At 43.9% G+C, this 18,366-nt stretch overlaps 1 protein-coding gene across 1 annotated transcript in view; it reads right to left on the bottom strand.

Moving 5' to 3' along the window:
- tmem104 (transmembrane protein 104) overlaps positions 1-18,366 on the bottom strand; it is a 58,557-nt gene that overhangs the window by 36,644 nt on the left and 3,547 nt on the right. Inside the window, exons 3-8 of the mRNA XM_083897118.1 lie at positions 18,256-18,366; positions 17,908-17,983; positions 15,296-15,389; positions 13,621-13,704; positions 5,154-5,253; positions 3,448-3,544 (exon numbers count right to left, since the gene is read on the bottom strand). The exon at positions 18,256-18,366 is cut by the window's right edge and continues 11 nt beyond it. Of these exons, the coding sequence (XP_083753244.1) occupies positions 3,448-3,544; positions 5,154-5,253; positions 13,621-13,704; positions 15,296-15,389; positions 17,908-17,983; positions 18,256-18,366 (562 nt within the window). The remainder of the gene's footprint in view (positions 1-3,447; positions 3,545-5,153; positions 5,254-13,620; positions 13,705-15,295; positions 15,390-17,907; positions 17,984-18,255) is intronic.

Genomic DNA, 18,366 nt, shown 5'->3' with positions numbered 1-18,366 from the left:
GAGAATTTATCAGCAACAATCGTGGAGGATTTATGATGTCGTTTATCAAGAACAAGGAAAAACTGTTTTTTTTTTTTTTTTAAACTTACGCTGGGTTCAAGGACGTGCTGCTGAGAATCTTTGGGTTTTTAAAAGTGGGAATTCCCATTATTACGTGACATTTTATACACACACACATTTTGTGGCGATTCCCAAAATCTGGGTCTGCGTCACTCGTCGGCAGCTTCTTGGCATCAATCACCCACACGGGGATTAAATCTCTGAAGAGCGACACCGCGATCAGGCGGCTCTTTAATCCCTCGACATTCTCTAAACTCAGTAAACTCATCGTCATCGTCACTCAGTCGGATGATATTTTATTGTCGTTATGGAGGCGACGAAAGAAAGCAACATCCATTACTTATTTATTATACTGGATAAAAAATGTGAATCACCATTTTTTATTTTGCTTAGAATTGAGATCATGATTCAAAACATTCAATTAGGCATTCATGTGAAGTGATTTCTTAAAGTTATTATTGTTATTGTAGTGGCTTAAATGACATATAGGGCGTGTTTCCATTGCACTCTTAGAAATAAGGGTTCCAAAAGGGTTCTTCTACAAGGGCTGAGGTTCTACCTGGAACAATTTGCTTCTGAAAATCTCTGAAGAAAGGGTTTTTCAAGGGTTCTTGGTAACACTAATGGTTCCAGTAAGAACCATTTTGATCCAGAGAACCCTTTAAAACCCCTCTCCTGAATAAAGGGTTTTAAAAGGGTTCTTGGTGGAACATCCAAAAGGGTTCCAGAACCTGGAGTCAAAAAATATTTCATCTATGAGGACAGGACGAAGAACCTTATATGGTTCTACTTAGCACTTTTATTTCTAAGAGTGTATCTCGACTCTTGTAAAATGCGTGACGTCGTCAGACCGCCGTGCACTGATTGGTCAGAGTGAATCAAAAGGATCGACGCGAACAATAATACCAAACTGTAGATGAGTTAAAAAGACTTCACGATCCTGAAAACGTGCGTTAATCTCCAACATTTAGCAAAAGAAATGTCTAAAATCTCATTCTTTAACCGAGGAGTCCGAACCTTTTTTCGGCACAAGCTCGGGTCTTGATGCAGCGCCCCCTCAGGCGAGGAGGGGAATACGTTCTTAAAAGGTTTCGGGTTCGTTTCACTAAAGTGCGAAAGCAAAGTCGGACGCGGCTGAACATTAGGTGTGAATACGACTTAAATGTCCACAAATATTCGGTGAGGTTGAGTTAAGAGAACTTTGGTCTTGACACTGGGCCCAGAAGATAAACCAGGCTCAGGTGGATCCTGGTTGGACCAGATCTCCACAGCTCTTTCCACAGAGGAGAGCTCAGCCCATTAAAGCAGTCGATTATTTAGAGTGGAGTGAAACTAATGAAGGTTCGATCACACTTCAGTCGTCTCCATTTATTTCAGTAAAGTTCAACCAGGTCAAAAGCATAAAAGGATGCGATGATGCAAACCCCTTGAGCAAAGTGATCAGCATTTAAATTTCGACATAGTTCACATTCAATATTGATCAATCCTTGTTTTTTATCAAGAGCTGAGTCTCAGTGCAAATGACAACATTTACACAGAGGTTTCAGATTCACGTGGAGTTAAAGGTCAAATCAGTCTCGCCCTTTTTAGCGTCAGTGGAAATGTTCGTCAACGTTTTGAAAATCCATTTCCTTCACCAAACTGTGGAAAAATCAGCGTGAAGATCGCGTAAACAAACTGACCGGAGCGCACGACTCAGCATTATTTCACCGTGATTACACACAGGACAGCGGGAGGTAATTGCACAGGAGACCAAGGAGGGAAAAGTTCATTCATTGGCAAACTATTCGAGGTCGGTTCATTCCGTTGAAAAGGACAGGGAGGAGGAGGAGGAGGAGGTGGAGGAGGAGGAGGAGGAGGAGGAGGAATTATACAGCGGGGATCGGCTCATCCGTCACTGTCGCTGTGCAAAATTAAAGCTCGAGTCCAAATCGCACTTTTTTTTTTTTTTTTGGCTCGCGTCGGATCTCAAGGACGTGAACGCGTCCTGTGGCCTAAGGAGGAAGTCTGTGCCGCCTGAATTAGCAGGTCAACGCTGCGTGAAGCAGCGGTAGAGCGACTCGTCGGGCCGATATTGGCCATTTTGAAACATAAACGTTGCTAACGTTGTTATTGTGAGTGATGACGTCGTACATCGTCCCATCACTAGAAACTGCGGAATGTTACATGGAGGACATTTTCAGTCGGGATATTTTGAATATTTAAAGGTGAAGTAAGTAGTTTATAGTGCCATCTACAGGAGAGGCTGAAATTTACAACAAAGAACTGCTCCTCTGCTCACCCCCTCCCTTCCCTGAGCGCTACGGTGTCCTCAGCCGGTCAAATGTCGTCCCCGTCGTCTTTCTCCGTGTCAGCAGATGAGGTTCGTGAGGCGAGGGAGAGGGCGGAGCTACCGCGGCCGTAGCAGACGAAGCGGAGAGAGAGGAGGCGGGACTTCCTGCTACAAGTAAAGAGACGCTTGATTTGTTCTCTCGAGTTTGTCCTTACAGGCTCCCGTAGAAACATGGCGTCTCGCTGCTAACAGTGGCTATGCAACCGCGGCCCGCGACCATGTTATTTTACATGACTTTTTGAAACACTACGAAAATGAAACAAAGAATATTATACAGCGACTAGACCAGGGCTCTGCAACCTGCGGCTCCAGAGCCTCATGTGGATCTTCAGCCCCTCTGCTGTGGCTCCTTGAAGTGTCCTATTTTTATTTTATTTTCATGTTTTTTTGACACTTTATTGTAGAGATAAAGGCGTATATAAAAGCGTTTTGATATTTTGTGCATTACATACGATGTCTATGTCTACGTCAAATGCGATATTGAAAAACCTCCCCGAAAGCTGTTAAATTAAAGTAATGTGTACATGAAGAAGTACTCAGTCGGAGACATTTTTTCTCAGGCATAAATTACATGAAATCGTTTCATTTCATTAAAAAGTCATTTCTTTTCCCCCACACTTTATAAGCGGTGTCAACAGTTTTCTTTTTGTAGTTCTAAAATGTTATAAATGGGCCAAACTGTAGTTCTTTAAAAATAGTATATATGTATATACAGTATAGAAAAAAACTTGCATGATATTAACTTAATTTTAAGAGTCAAATATTTTTTCTTTTTTTGTGGCTCCAGATTGATTGTATTTGGGTGGAGATGTGACAGAATGGCTCTTTTAATTCTAAAGGTTGCAGACCCCTGGACTAGACAATGCAGGAGCACATAATATTTATAAAAAAGTGAATTTTGGGTTCATATAAACCCATAAATACTACACAGTGTCCCTTTAAATCTGGTTGAGCTCAATTTGACCAGAACCTGCAACCGTAAAGAGGGAGGAGTTCCAGAACGAGGTAAAGGGAGCGTGAACGCCGCGTCGGACGAGGAAAACCTGGAAACTCACCAGGAAGATCCTGTAGGCGTCTTTCCTGGTGACGGAGCCCCAGCACGCGTCTGTGTCGTTGTACTTCACACTTCCGGCGCTGCACGAGTGGTTTCCACTGCACGGAAAACACAAACACAAACAATTATCCACACGGAAACAGAAACTTTTCTTTTTTATTGTTCTTAAAAAAAGCGCATTCAGGCGCGAATAAATGTCACAAACAGACATGAGATGTGAGAGCGTCTCCATCCCCTCGTCGCACTTTGATCGCAGATCGCCGCGTAAAAGCCTCGGCGTTTTATCAAAAGGCCTGATCTGAGCCGCTGAAGGAAAAGCTGGCTGTGAAAACTTGAAGGAGAAGATTTAAAAAGCAATCACAGAAAACCCATCACTGCGGCGTGACAGGGCGAGGCGGGCGGCGTCCACGCTACAAACAAGTCTGCAGTCTGTACCTCCGGGCGAGGAAAAAACGCCGTTTGAAGTCTCAGTTATGTCTCCTGTTTACTCTTCTTCTTCTTCTTCTTTTTTTTGGGGTAGGAGAACACGAAGAACCAGAATTTAATACGACGAGACGGCGTCTGTTTACCGAGCGCGTGGCCTGGACGAGGTACGGCGACCGAACGATTCCAAGAAGAAGAAGAAGAAGATGATAGAGTTTGTGTGTGTTCAGCTTAAATCGCCACGGTGATTTTCGTTATCGTGAATTCATTAAGTGAAGAGCGAGAAGAGGCTGATTTCGCCGTTTACGTCCGTGTCTGTTCTGACGGTCACTGCGTCACAAATTCTTTACCGTGAAGCTAACGCTGTTTTAGCAGTTAACCATTGTTTGGTCCACGTCAGATTATTTAAACCCCAAAAAAGCTCCTCTTTTTAGTATATAATAGGTCGATCTTCCTGTTCTACCATTTTAGTTTTGGAACCTTCAAGCTCTAACCTTCATTTCTCATTTTTGCCACTCGATTACTTTCAAAGTTCCTCCTTCAGCTAAGCCATTAGCATGTGTTTGGGTGGTGCCGCAGTGAAAAGAGTCCCCCTGATCGGTGTTCTGCTGTTTTTGGCCCAGCACTACTAAATTGGTCAAAGGTCCATGTATGGGAAACAGTGCAACTTATCCAGTGCGCCCCCTGTGGGACATATGGCTGCAACAATCGCATTTTATTAAAAAAAAAATCTTATTCGAGATGACGCAAAACTCTGAGTGAGCCGTTCTTTCAAGGCTGAAGGTTTCGGAACCGTCTGATTGTATTGAAAACATCTCTGTCAGAAACTTTAACTGTCACCTCCTTAAAATCATCTCAGTAAAACAAGACTTAAGGGGAAACGGAGCTATTTCTGTAGTCAGGGCTCTGAAGGGCACAGTCGCTCTCTGACTATATCCAATAGCGTATTCTGGCCGACAGACTGGCAATAAAAACGTGTCTGGAAGCAAATCAACAAGACTCAAGACGTCAAGAGCACGAGGGAGAGGTCAGCAGGCCTAAAGGCCTCCATCAGCACAGCTTTATTGTCGAAAATTTTGGGTTCCGAAGGTGAAATTTGGGCCAAGACGCGAGAGCAAAGGAGCCAACCAGATGAAGACAGACGCACCGTCCTGCCAAAGCTGGGACGAGCAAATGTTCTTCAAGGAGAACGCCAATAAATCCAGGATGAACATACTGCAAATATCACTTTCTTTTGCAATAAAACAGCGAATGAACGTGATTAAATAAGTTTACTGGTCTCACCAGGCAACTTCCATTAACGAGATGGGCACAGCTGCAGCGTAGATGGCCAGGTCTCCGTACAGATAGACTATGATGCAGATGTAGAACATGTTGACGCCGACTGCAAGAGGAAAAAAAAAAACACACACACAAATAACCAATAAATGACCGCGTCACAGATGTGTACTGGCATGTTGTCGTCGCTTCAGGACGAGTGTGTGTGTGTGTGTGTGTCACCGCTGACAGAGCTCTGTTTAAATCAAATAAACACATTAACATGAGCTGAAACCCAAGATGTAGTTAAGAAGCACCACGGGACCTTTCATGTGGAGGATAAAGCAGTAGATGGAGGGATGGATGGATGGAGGGGTGGATGGATGGAGGGATGGATGGATGGAGGGGTGGATGGATGGAGGGGTGGATGGATGGAGGGATGGATGGATGGAGGGGTGGATGGATGGATGGAGGGGTGGATGGATGGAGGGATGGATGGATGGATGGAGGGATGGATGGATGGATGGATGGATGGAGGGGTGGATGGATGGAGGGATGGATGGATGGAGGGGTGGATGGATGGAGGGGTGGATGGATGGATGGATGGAGGGGTGGATGGATGGATGGATGGATGGAGGGGTGGATGGATGGAGGGGTGGATGGATGATGGATGGATGGAGGGGTGGATGGATAGAGGGATGATGGATAGAGGGGTGGATGGATGGATGGAGGGATGGATGGAGGGGTGGATGGATGGATGGATGGATGGATAGAGGGATGGATGGATGGAGGGGTGGATGGATGGACGGAGGGATGGATGGATGGAGGGGTGGATGGATGGATGGATGGATGGAGGGGTGGATGAATGATGGATGATGGAGGGGTGGATGGATGGATGGAGGGATGGGTGGAGGGGTGGATGGATGGATGGAGGGATGGATGGATAGAGGGATGATGGATGGAGGGGTGGATGGATGGATGGAGGGGTGGATGATGGATGGATGGAGGGGTGGATGGATGGATGCTGAAATGTCTTCACAATAAAAAACAAGTTTGCTCGACCCTGTAATGCTGTTTTTATGCTTTATTATCATCGTTAGTGAACAATCGGCAGATTGAAGTTCCAATTAACACTGTTTTTTAGTGTGTATCTGCGTCATTACCTTGTTTATGAAGCCCTGAAGTTTCTAAACAAACAGTTCAGCCACTGCTGAGAACGCTGTGTTTAATTGTAATCTCGGGCTCAGCGAGATCTCTGAAAAAACCCCGTCCGGTTACGTAAACAGCGGTTCTCCTGAACAGCAGATCCTCCTGCTCCGGGCACTAGTCCGGGCACATCCGGTTGCGTACATTGAACCGCAGAAGAAGAATAACGTCCGTTGTGGAGGTGTTTCACGAGCAACAGTGTCTTCTGACTCTGGGTCTGAATCGGGGTCAAAGGTCGTCAAAGGGACTGCGGCGGGGAGTCGTGAAGAAGCTATTTTTAAACACTGTTAAAACAATGTTTTGATACAGAGGGGGGAGCTGTGCTTCTGAGAGCGGGTGTACTGATTCCGTCACTTCCGGGTACTGGCCAATCACAACACAGTTCCGTCTTCTGAGGGTGAGATTTCAGTCTGAAACAGAGCAGCTGATGAGAGCTTCAGTGAGGAGAGATTTCAATCGGCTCGTTTACAGCAACTAGGAGGTTTTTGAGCATAAAAACAAGTTAATGTATGTAAGTAGACCTCCATAACTAACATATATGTGCAACAGGACCACTCTATGTGAGCTTTAAGTTTATTCTGGACTGTCCCTTTAACACTGACACCATCAGAGTTGGGCCTAGTGTTTTAATCATTTCTGACCGAGCTGTGTTTTCAGTCTCCTGAGGCAGAGAATGGACGTCACACAGAAGTGACGCGGTGGTAAACGGCACAGACACAGTGACGTACTTTACCGTTAGCAAGGACACAACTCTGCATGACCGCGGGGACGCGGGCTCTCAGCGCTAACGTTTCCCCCGTCGAGCGTTTACCCGAAAGCCACAGGCAAAGCGCCGTCTCCTCACGCGGGAGCCCGATTGTTTCACGCGGTCGTGAAAATGAAGAACGATCAATCAACGCGTCGACCCGACGGCCGCGATGAGCGGCACGGAGAAGCCGCGAGGGCCACAACTGTGACGGGCGAGAATCCGACGTGAGCGAAAATGAATTTAAACTTTGGATTTCACCTCATTAACACCCACCGGCTCCTCACATTACAAATGCTGCATCTTGTGGGGACGTGGCAGTGTAATGCTGATGAAGTGAGATGAACACGCTCACAGATCTAAATTGAGCGCGCCCCAGAGGCAGCGACGCCATTAACAGAGAGTCTCCAGAAATAAGCAAACGGGACAGAAGAGAGCGGATTTAGATCTTCACTGTCAACACAGACATATTTAGAAAGTTAAAAAATAAACTGTTTCTTTTCCCTTAAAAGTGGATTTTTTTATTTTTTTGCTGCAATAAAGTGGGTCAGGATATGTGTGACAGGAAATATTCATTTATATACAGAGACGATTTTTTTTATTACACGGGGGTTATTTTAGTGCTGGGCGCGCTAGCGGCTTCAACGTTGACGCACGTTAGCACAAGGCGTGTTTTCATGACGACTGACACCGGAGTGTGACGTGTGACGTCATGTTTACGTGCCGCGACACCGGAGTCCAGGCACCGTTTACCAGTTAGCTCCGTTAGCTCTGTTAGCTCCATTAGCTGCGTTAGCTCCTTTTAGCAATGTTAGCGCACCTACAGTCGAACTAGAGCTTTATTAAACAAAAAGAGCAGTGCTAACAAATAACCAGCGTACCTGTGTAAACAACGTAAACATGACGACACGCGTCATGACCAGCTCTAGTAGTTTTAGTAACATTATGGATTTTGTCCATTTCTCTTTACATATCTTTACCACAGTGTAAGTTAAAGTGATTCCAGTGCATTTTACACCCATTTCTAAAAGTTTAAAGCAAGATTTAATCAAATAAAATCATTGTGAATTGTTATGTTTTTGGGTTAAGATTAAGATACGGACAAAGAAAATGTACGATTTAGTCATTTTAGTAACATGAACTTAGGTAAAGAGTAAAGACACAGTTTTCCCTTCATTACCACTGATCTGATTACACTGCATTTAAATCAGGTGATTTTGCTGATCCCATGTAACGGACTTCCCTTTGAGAAATAAATCACATCTTCATGGAGCAAACCTTATTTCCTGGGACTTGTAAAGACAGTTTTTGTTGGGTCGATCGCGGTCACAGACGGTTTTAGAAAACTCTCTGAAATTCAAGAGCATCTTTTAAAAAGCCCGACACTGGAGACGACTACAGCAGAGGCTTTAGGGAAAGCGACGGGGCTGCAAACGCGTCCATTTATCGCGCGAGTGGCTCGTGCATTCACTCCTGGTTACACTTCAACAGTGCACAAGTATGACGTTTAAGTAAAAGTCACTGGAGTATTAAAAAACGGATGTTGTTTCTCATTAGGAGACAGAATCATTAGTATTCGCCGCCACGGTCCTACAGCACGTATGTCAGGGGAAGGACGGCACGTGCCGGAGACACAATCCCAGCCGCCATCTTCACGACCTCGTCGCCGCGGTAAGAAGAGCTGATGCAAGGGCAGCGTTTACATCAGTCACTCCCTGTGCGACTCCAGCCAAAGTCGCCTTCTCGTCGACGTTAAGATAGTGAGTGTGAAAGGTAACATCGTCCCACAGAGGAGCAAGTAAAGCCTGGCATATCCAAGACCACGTCCTCATCGCTGCGGCGTCGCGGTCAGCGGTCAGAGGGAAGTCCAGCGTCCTCCGAGCAGCAGAGACGATTTTAAGTGAACTGTAAAGGTGCAGGGCAGGAAGACAGGAAGTGCAATCACACACACACACACACACACACACCTGTGAAGAGACGTGAGGTGTGGTGTAAGTGTGAATGCATGCGGGACTAATGATGCACCCCAGGCAGGCTCGGCTCTCAGAGCAAACATGGCCGCTGCCATTTGGGGAAACAAATGACTCGTAGCCTCATTAAATCTATGCCTGCTTAAGTCTATGATATACTGTATAAAGGATATATGTATGCCTCACTTTTAAACAGCCCTCTCTGACAGGCAACTGAAGTCTGTGCCACTTTGTGAACGGATCACTCCGCCGACACCAAAGCCCATAGAGAAAATTTTGTTGGAAATTCTCCACTTTGGATTTTCCTGTGAGCTAAAAAAACCCACAGATTTTCTCTATGGACTTTGGTGTGAAAAGTCTCTTCAACGGTGAATACACATAAGGAGGCATATATTTGATTAGCTGATGCATCTTAAAGCTCACATAGAGTGGTCCTGTTGCACATATATGTTAGTTATGGAGGTCTACTTACATACATTAACTTGTTTTAATGCTCAAAAACCTCCTAGTTTCTGTAAACGAGCCGATTGAAATCTCTCCTGACTGACGCTCTCCTCAGCCGCGATATTTCTGACTGAAATCTCACACCCAGAAGACAGAACTGTGTTGTGATTGGCCAGCCAGCGTAGAGCCTTCCCAACTGTCTTGTGATTGGCCAATACCCGAAAGTGACATAATTGGCACACCCGCTCTCAGAAGCGAAGCTCCCCCCTCTGGAACGGTGGATGCACTGCGACTCATTATCAAAACATTGTTTTAAAGGGGAAGTAAGTAGTTTATAGTGCCATCTAGAGGGGAGGCTGAAATCTACAACAAAGAACTGCTCCTCTGCTCACCCCCTCCCTTCCCTGAGCGCTACGGTGTCCTCAGCCGGTCAAATGTCGTCCTCGTCGTCTTTCTCCGTGTCAGCAGATGAGGTTCGTGAGGCGAGGGAGAGGGCGGAGCTACCGCGGCCGTAGCAGACGAAGCAGAGAGAGAGGAGGCGGGACTTCTGCTACAAGTAAAGAGACGCTTGATTTGTTCTTACAGGCTCCTGTAGAAACATGGCGTCTCTCTGCTAACAGTGGCTATGCAACCGCGGCCCGCGACCATGTTATTTTACATGACTTTTTGAAACACTATGAAAATGAAACAAAAACTATTATACAGCGACTAGACAATGCAGGAGCACATAATATGTATAAAAAAGTGGATTTTGGGTTCATATAAACCCATAAATACTACGGTGTCCCTTTAACAGTGTTTAAAAATAGCTTCTTCACGACTCCCCGCCTCAGTCCCTTTGACGACCTTTGACCCGGAGTCAGACCCAGAGTCAGAAGACACTGTCGCTCGTGAAACACCTCCACAACGGACATTATTCTTCTTCTGCGGTTCAATGTACGCAACCGGATGTGCCCGGACTAGTGCCCGGAGCAGGAGGATCTGCTGTTCAGGAGAACCGCTGTTTACGTAACCGGACCGGGTTTTTTCAGAGATCTCGCTGAGCCCGAGATTACAATAAAACACAGCGTTCTCAGCAGTGGCTGAACTGTTTGTTTAGAACCTTCAGGGCTAATTAATTGGAACTTCCAGTCTAGGTCCGCTTTAAGTTCCAGAAGCTGTTCAGATTACAGAGTACAGACAGAATAATTGCTCCTAAAAGAAAAATATGATCTGTGCGACCTTCAGGCGTCACTCAAAAATGTAAGAATGTGCACACTTCTTTGCATCTGTAGCGTCACATTTCATTTTTCCGTGCGTAGAACAAACCCGACGCTGCTGACAGCAGGTCAGTGGATTCAGGATGCACAGAACATTCCCCGTCCTCCCGACTGTGCTGGGACCTGCGTCCATCAAACTCATCTCTGATTAGACTCGGCGTGCCGCGGTCCCACAGCACAGGAGAAGAGATGAGAAAACTCATTTCCTTACAGGCGATCGATGGCACCACGTGCCGCACCTGCACCTGCACACGGAGGGAGAGCTCGTCCTGTAGCAGGCAGCACGGTCAGGTGACGGTCAGGTGACTGAGTGAGTGACAGGAGGCTGAAAGGACAGAGCTGCACACGTGCAAGTGTTGGAGACGCTCGTGTGCCCAGTGCTCCACCTAGTGTCGAAATGCCGACAGGACAGCTCAGATGATGATGATGATGATGATGTCAGAGCTTTGACCTTCCGCTGTGCGACAGTGGGCGACGCACTGAACCGTTGAGTCACGAGCATCTGGGTGGAAAGAGGAGTCGCGAGGTGTGATGCAAGAAGAGGGAGGGGAGCGGCGCGTGGACAAGGTGAGGACGACGTATTGATTTGAACGTAAAAAAGTCTCAAGGTTTCTCTGGCCTCAATCAGAATAAAACAGGATTTCAGCCGCTTAATAAACACACGCCTGCACCTGCTTTATATATCGTTATAACACAGTCTTTTCTGTCTGGAAGCTGAGGTTTGTAAATCGGCTCACTTTCTTGCACCAAAGTCCGTGGAGAAAATCTGTGTTTTTAACTTGTATGGACTCAACATTGTAGAAACTGCAGAGTTCCTACACATTTTCCATTTCAAAATTCCATACTTTTCCAGACTCAAATTTCCAGACTTCTCAGAGGAGTTTTCAGTCAACGTTAAACATCTGCATACCAATTGTTAGACGCTTGTTATGTAAATAAATGGTTTTAAAATCCAACGTTTAACACGTATGTTAAATTCTGACGATGTAGCTCACGTAAGTGAATGAACGGTAACCACGGTAACACATAACACATCCAACACCATTCTACCGCCAGCTTGATTAGTTTCAGGTCGGCTATGTTGTGTTAGAAAACTTGTTTTGATTTGTATGTATTAATATATTTTATTTTAGAAAGTGAGATAATAGTCTGAAAACATACTCTTTTCCCTTTTTCCATACTTATCCAGACCTGGAAATTACTCAAATTAAATTCCATACTTGTCCAAACGTTTATTTGATAAGTTTGTGTCACTGAAGTCAATCGAAACAGAAGATTGCAAACACCAAAGTCACAAAATAACAGATCTGATCAACAACTCTTTTTGTTTTGTGACGTTAAAGCACTTATTTTCTCGATGTTTTCTCTGTTCAACGGCAAGACAAAGGAGCAAACGCATCATTGGGATGGCGTAAGACATGAGACAGGTGTTTCAGGATGCTTCTCAGTGCAGGACGCACACTCACAGCACTGTCAGCGTGAAAAAGAAAAAAGTGAACTATCCCTTTAAAACCAGGTCTGAACAGGAATTCAGTCTCTGGCACAAGGTGACTTTATCTTCATGAGTTTAAAGAGGCTTCATTAGCTCCTAAATCATTCAAGTGGAGGCTTCAGTGTCCATGTTGTCCCCAACACACACACACACACAAACACACACACCATAGACATAATCCCTTTCCCTAACCCTTAACCATCACAACCGAGCGCCTAACCCTAACCCAATACTGTTGTTCCCAGACAAAATGTCCCCACAAAGATGCAAATACAAGTACACACACTCTTTAGGACTCTGCATGGACTTCCATTGATCTGGACAGCCTAAACAACACATTATCCCTTAACCATAACCAGCTAATGCCTAACCCTAACCTTAAAGGGACACTGTGTAGTATTTATGGGTTTATATAACCCAAAATCCACTTTTTTATACATATTATGTGCTCCTGCATTGTCTAGTCGCTGTATAATAGTTTTTGTTTCATTTTCGTAGTGTTTCAAAAAGTCATGTAAAATAACATGGTCGCGGGCCGCGGTTGCATAGCCACTGTTAGCAGTGAGACGCCATGTTTCTACGGGAGCCTGTAAGGACAAACGCGAGAGAACAAATCAAGCGTCTCTTTACTTGTAGCGTCAAGTCCCGCCTCCTCTCTCTCCGCTTCGTCTGCTACGTCCACGCGGTAGCTCCGCCCTCTCCCTCGCCTCACGGACCTCATCTGCTGACACGGAGAAAGAGGACGACGAGGACGACATTTGACCGGCTGAGGACACCGTAGCGCTCAGGGAAGGGAGGGGGTGAGCAGAGGAGCAGTTCTTTGTTGTGAATTTCAGCCTCTCCTCTAGATGGCGCTATAAACTACTTACTTCACCTTTAACTAACCACAATTTACATCTTAGCGCTAAACTTATCCAGTTAGTTACTCAGAAACGAGGTTGTGCTTCACTGGAACCTGGACACGGTCAGTGTATGTGCCTGAAAAAGGTCTTAAAGAGGTAACAAATACAAGTAAGCACACACACACACAAAACACAAAATATTTTTTTTAAATGTAAATATTTTGTCTGTACTGTTGTTGTTGGTGAGTTCAGTTTGTTATATGAAGATTTTTCCTGAGTCTCTGTGACACATTAGGAGGATTTTATGGCCAGTTGCTTTAGATTTATTACATAATGCACCTTTAAATCAGGTAATTACAAGCAAAGGCAATTAATCCATATGCGATTACGTCCAATTAAACAGCCTCTCACTGTTAGTGGGAGGAACGTACATGAAGATCTCAAGAAGAATTACAAGCGTTCCACGGCGGTTAGCGGTTAGCGGTGGCTACGTCTGCGCTGAACTGAAACTGCACGGCGCGATATGAGAATATTACCTTTGTTGAAGAACATGGACGCCATCTGACCCATCTCCACACGCTCCACGATGTCGAAGTGATCCACGTGACCTCCTGACCTCTCTGTGGAGGTCAATCCACATGCAGATATGTTTATAACACGACAACTTTTAACGTCTCATTTTCTTCAGCCAAATAATCTGTGACAACTGGATCAAAACCATTGATTACTTTTACATTTCCCGACAACAACATCAGCAGATATGAGTAACAAAGTTCAAAAACAGTGAAATGAAATGATTACACAAAAGGAAAAAGGGTTTTTTCATCGATTAGTTTAGCACAACAACCATGAATCAATTCACAGACAACAACTGAACACATTTAAAACGTTATCACAGCTGTTTTGATTCATCAGTTTTTGGTGTTTTCTGTGTTTTCTGCCTCTTAAATGAGAATAATGTATTTTCTGATTTGCTTTGTTGCTCTAAACCAGGGGTGTCAAACTCAAATACAGAGTGGGCCAAAATTTAAAACTGAACAAAGCCGCGGGCCAAGGTTGAACAAATTAACCTTTTAATAGGGACCCAAACAAGTTTTGCATTGAATATTGAACAAGCAAGGCTTATATAACTTTATAGTGACATGCAAAATCGAGTTTCAAATAATAATAATGATAATTAAAAAATATCAATGGCATATCAAATAAACTTTAAATAAAAATTGAATGCACCTTAAATACAGGATAAGCGGTAGATAATGGATGGATAAAAATGTAATGCCTCTTTTCTATTTGCAGCCTTCTGAGGTAAATATCGAAATAAACTTTTTCCACAGGCTAATAATAAATTTGAAAATAAAATAACAATAATGAATGAATCAAACCGTCAAGCCTTGAAGTAGCAAGAGAAAGTGCATGAATAAAATGTTAATTATTGCTCAGTTTGCTACACTGATTTGCTTTAACACTGAATATGGAACAAGCAACGCTTATATAACTTAAAAGTGCAAAATCAACTTTCAAAAAACAAACGAGAAAACATCAATGGCATATTAAATACAATTTTAATAAAAAATGTAATGCCTCTTTTCTATTTGCAGCCTTCTGAGGTAAATATCAACATTAACTTTTTCCACAAGCTAATACATTTGAAAATAAAATAACAATGAATAAATCAACCATTCAGGCCTTTTTACTGCTCAGTTTGCGACACACTGATCTAATCTGTTGTGCCCAAGACAGATACCTGGCATCTTTTCTTGGATGCTAGTTCATAAATGTCGGGGTTCAGGCTTTGAGCTGACGCAACCTTCATTATCGAACGAAGGTGTTCATCAGTCAGACGTATCCTGTGAGACGTTTTCGTCATCTTCATTGAGGAGAAAAGTTGCTCACATAGATAAGTGTATAATAATACCGGCGGGCCAGCACTAATGTTAATTTGATATTGCCTCAAGGGCCAAATGAAATTACGAGGCGGGCCAAATTTGGCCCGCGGGCCAGAGTTTGACACCCATGCTCTAAACTGAGTAAAGTGAGTTTCTTTGGTTTGTTTTACAGGACGCCATCATTTAGAGGTTTGGGGAAACACAAATTCACAATTTGTGGACATTTTATGGTCCAAATGACTAATCAATTAATAAAATAAAATAAAATGAAATAAAATGTATTATATAAACAGTACGCGGGTGCAGTTCTCTGCTGCTCACTTACGGATCGACAAGATGGGCTTCGTCTCCGGCTCTGATCGTCCTCGAACCACGACGTCGTCGTCCGAGTAATCAGAGGTGGAGTCACTGTCGTCAGTCTGCAGAGGGAGAGGAAGAGGAGGGTGAGAGTGATGATGATGGTGATGATGACGATGATCATGATGGTGATACGAGCGTGTATAAGATCCACTTTGTCTGCTTGTTTTATACTAATTTCTCAGCATGAAGAGGAGTCGATTTACAAGCTGTAAACACAGTGTTTACTTGCTCTCTGTGTGTGTGTGTGTGTGTGTGTGTGTGTGTGTGTGTGTGTGTGTGTGTGTGTGTGTGTGTGTGTGTGTGTGTGTGTGTGTGTGTGTGTGCGTGTGTGTGTGTGTTCTTGTACTTGCAGCATACTGCGGACCAGTGAGGGTTTTTAACCAACAAAGTGAGGTCATTTTTATGAAGTGAGGACATTTTGGCCGGGCCTCACTTTGTTTTCATTAAAATCACTTCCTTAGGTTGCTATAACATGCTGTACTCAATTTGTCAAAAGAATTTAAAAAAAATCAAATTTTGGACGACATAGTATCGTATGAAGTTTTTGTAAAATTTTGGACCAAAAATTTTGGGACCCATTTTTTTAAAAAAAAAATTTGGACGACATAGTATCGTATGATGTTTTTTTCAAATTTTGGACCAAAAATAATAATAATAATAAAAAAAAAAAATCTAAAGTTTTCCAGCCCTTTTTTCTCTGGGGCTCCACCTGCAGACATGTTATGGTACTGCACCCAGTAGTTCTTTATACATGTCGTTCATGAAGTAGATATTTGTAATTGTGTTGATTTATAAAGTGGAAATGCTGGTCCTCACTTTGTCAGAAACCCAGTCCTCAGTATGGAGCAAGTACAAGAATGTGTGTGTGCGCGTGTGTGTGTGTGTGTGTGTGTGTGTGTGTGTGTGTGTGTGTGTGTGTGTGTGTGTGTGTGTGTGTGTGTGTGTGTGTGTGTGTCACAGAGGAAGGTTACATCTGGACATTACGATCAACAGCTGTGAAGCTCCTCGGAGAACAGACGATGTCACATTTCCACCAATCACGAGCTCACATGCTGCTTTTTTTCTTAATAATTTCACAAACTCTGTACAGAGTAAGATCGGCTGAGGGCGACAGTGTGTCCTCGTCAACAGGGAAGTTTACGGAGTTTATGTCACTTTTGTTAACCACACACACACTGCACACACGGGTGATGTTGATCCACGTTTGCTTCCATCAGCAAGTCGAAACGTGTTCTTTTGAGACTTTGGTGTTTGAAATCCTTCACACTCTTAGTAACCGAGGCAGCGGTCGAGCAGAAACTCCTGTGTCCTGTGAGCTAAAGTCAAGGCTCTTTCTCAATACCCAACTATGCCAGTATGTACTTGCATACTTGGGCAGTACATACTTGAGAAGTACGACTGGAGTACATACTCGCCAAGTACGGGAGTACACGAGTACGATCTCTTCATTTGGAACAGCGGCGTACTTCCTTGTTCTACTGTTCGAATGCCGGCTGACGCCAAGTGCTTAAGCCTCGTTAGTGCCACCTACAGCGTTGATGTGTTAACATATAAAATACTTTGCATATATTGTTATTATTTTCACATTTTAAATATTTAACTTAATTTATCAATGTATTTGTATTGAAATATACAGTACCATGTGGAAATAATAATAGGTACAGCAGTGTAGAGTAACATACTGTATATATTAGCCTTAGCTATATGTATAGATGTATATGTTTTATATTCTAGTCTCCATTATATTTAAATACATATATATACACATTATATCTATGTGTATACATACACACATATATATATATATATATATATATATATACATATACATATTCACAAGTACGGACAAGTACGCACAAGTACGGACACGTACGCAAAAGTACAGACAAGTACAGACAAGTACAGACAAGTACGGACAAGCACGGACAAGTACGCACAAGTACGCACAAGTACGCACAAGTGCGGACAAGTACGCACGCAAAAGTACAGACACGTACGGACAAGTACGGACACGTACGCAAAAGTATGGACAAGTACGGACACGTACGCAAAAGTACGGACAAGTACGGACACGTACGCAAAAGTACGGACAAGTACGGACACGTACGCAAAAGTACAGACAAGTACGCAAAAGTACGGACAAGTACGGACAAGTACGGACAAGTACGGACAAGTACGGACAAGTACGGACAAGTACGGACAAGTACGTACCGGACAAGTACGGACAAGTATGCAAAAGTACAGACAAGTACAGACAAGTACGCACAAGTATGCACAAGTACAGACAAGTACGCACAAGTACGGACAAGTACGCACAAGTACGCACAAGTACGGACAAGTACGCACAAGTACGCACAAGTACAGATATTGAGAAACGTGTGTCACTGGACTTTGGTTTGGAGGAGTGAGCAGTTTACACACAGCACGACCTTTAGCGTTCAGAGCAGATAAAGTGTCTCACAGAGATGCAGCGGTGAACTCGAAAGCTTCATTTATTCTCCGAGTCTTTCCTTCTTTTCGAGCCGTAAATGTAAAGATCTTCCTCTAATGCAGAGAGCACAGGGTTCATGACCTCACCTCCTCTCTCCTCTTCCAGCGCAGCTGAGCGTTTGCCGCCGCCATCGCCTCGATGACGAAGGTGGTGGTCATGTAGCTGGAGAGAAACAAGAGGAGAGAGGGGTGAACATCAGCAAAAGGCAAAACTCTGACGCTAACACAGGTGCCGTGAATAAGCCGTTTTAAATAAAGGCCCAGTTTAAATTAAAAAAAAAACAGGTGAACCATCCCTTTAGTTTACACAGGGTGTGTAAATATTATTACACGATAATAATATTATCGTATAACAATACTACCGCGTGCTCGGTTTTAGCCCGTTTAGGACACATTTATTCACAGCTGAACTTAGAAGAACGGAGCAGCGCTCACCTCATGAATCCTAAAAACGAGATGAGAGACAAGCTGACCACCCAGCCGGCCGCCGCAAAGGCTTTGGGCATCGTTAGAGCTCCGGTTCCCACGATGAGGTTGAACATATAC

The sequence above is a fragment of the Microchirus variegatus genome, assembly GCF_963457635.1.
Source record: "Microchirus variegatus genome assembly, chromosome: 10".
NCBI lineage: Eukaryota > Metazoa > Chordata > Actinopteri > Pleuronectiformes > Soleidae > Microchirus > Microchirus variegatus.
This window is presented reverse-complemented; position numbering and strand designations above follow the sequence as displayed.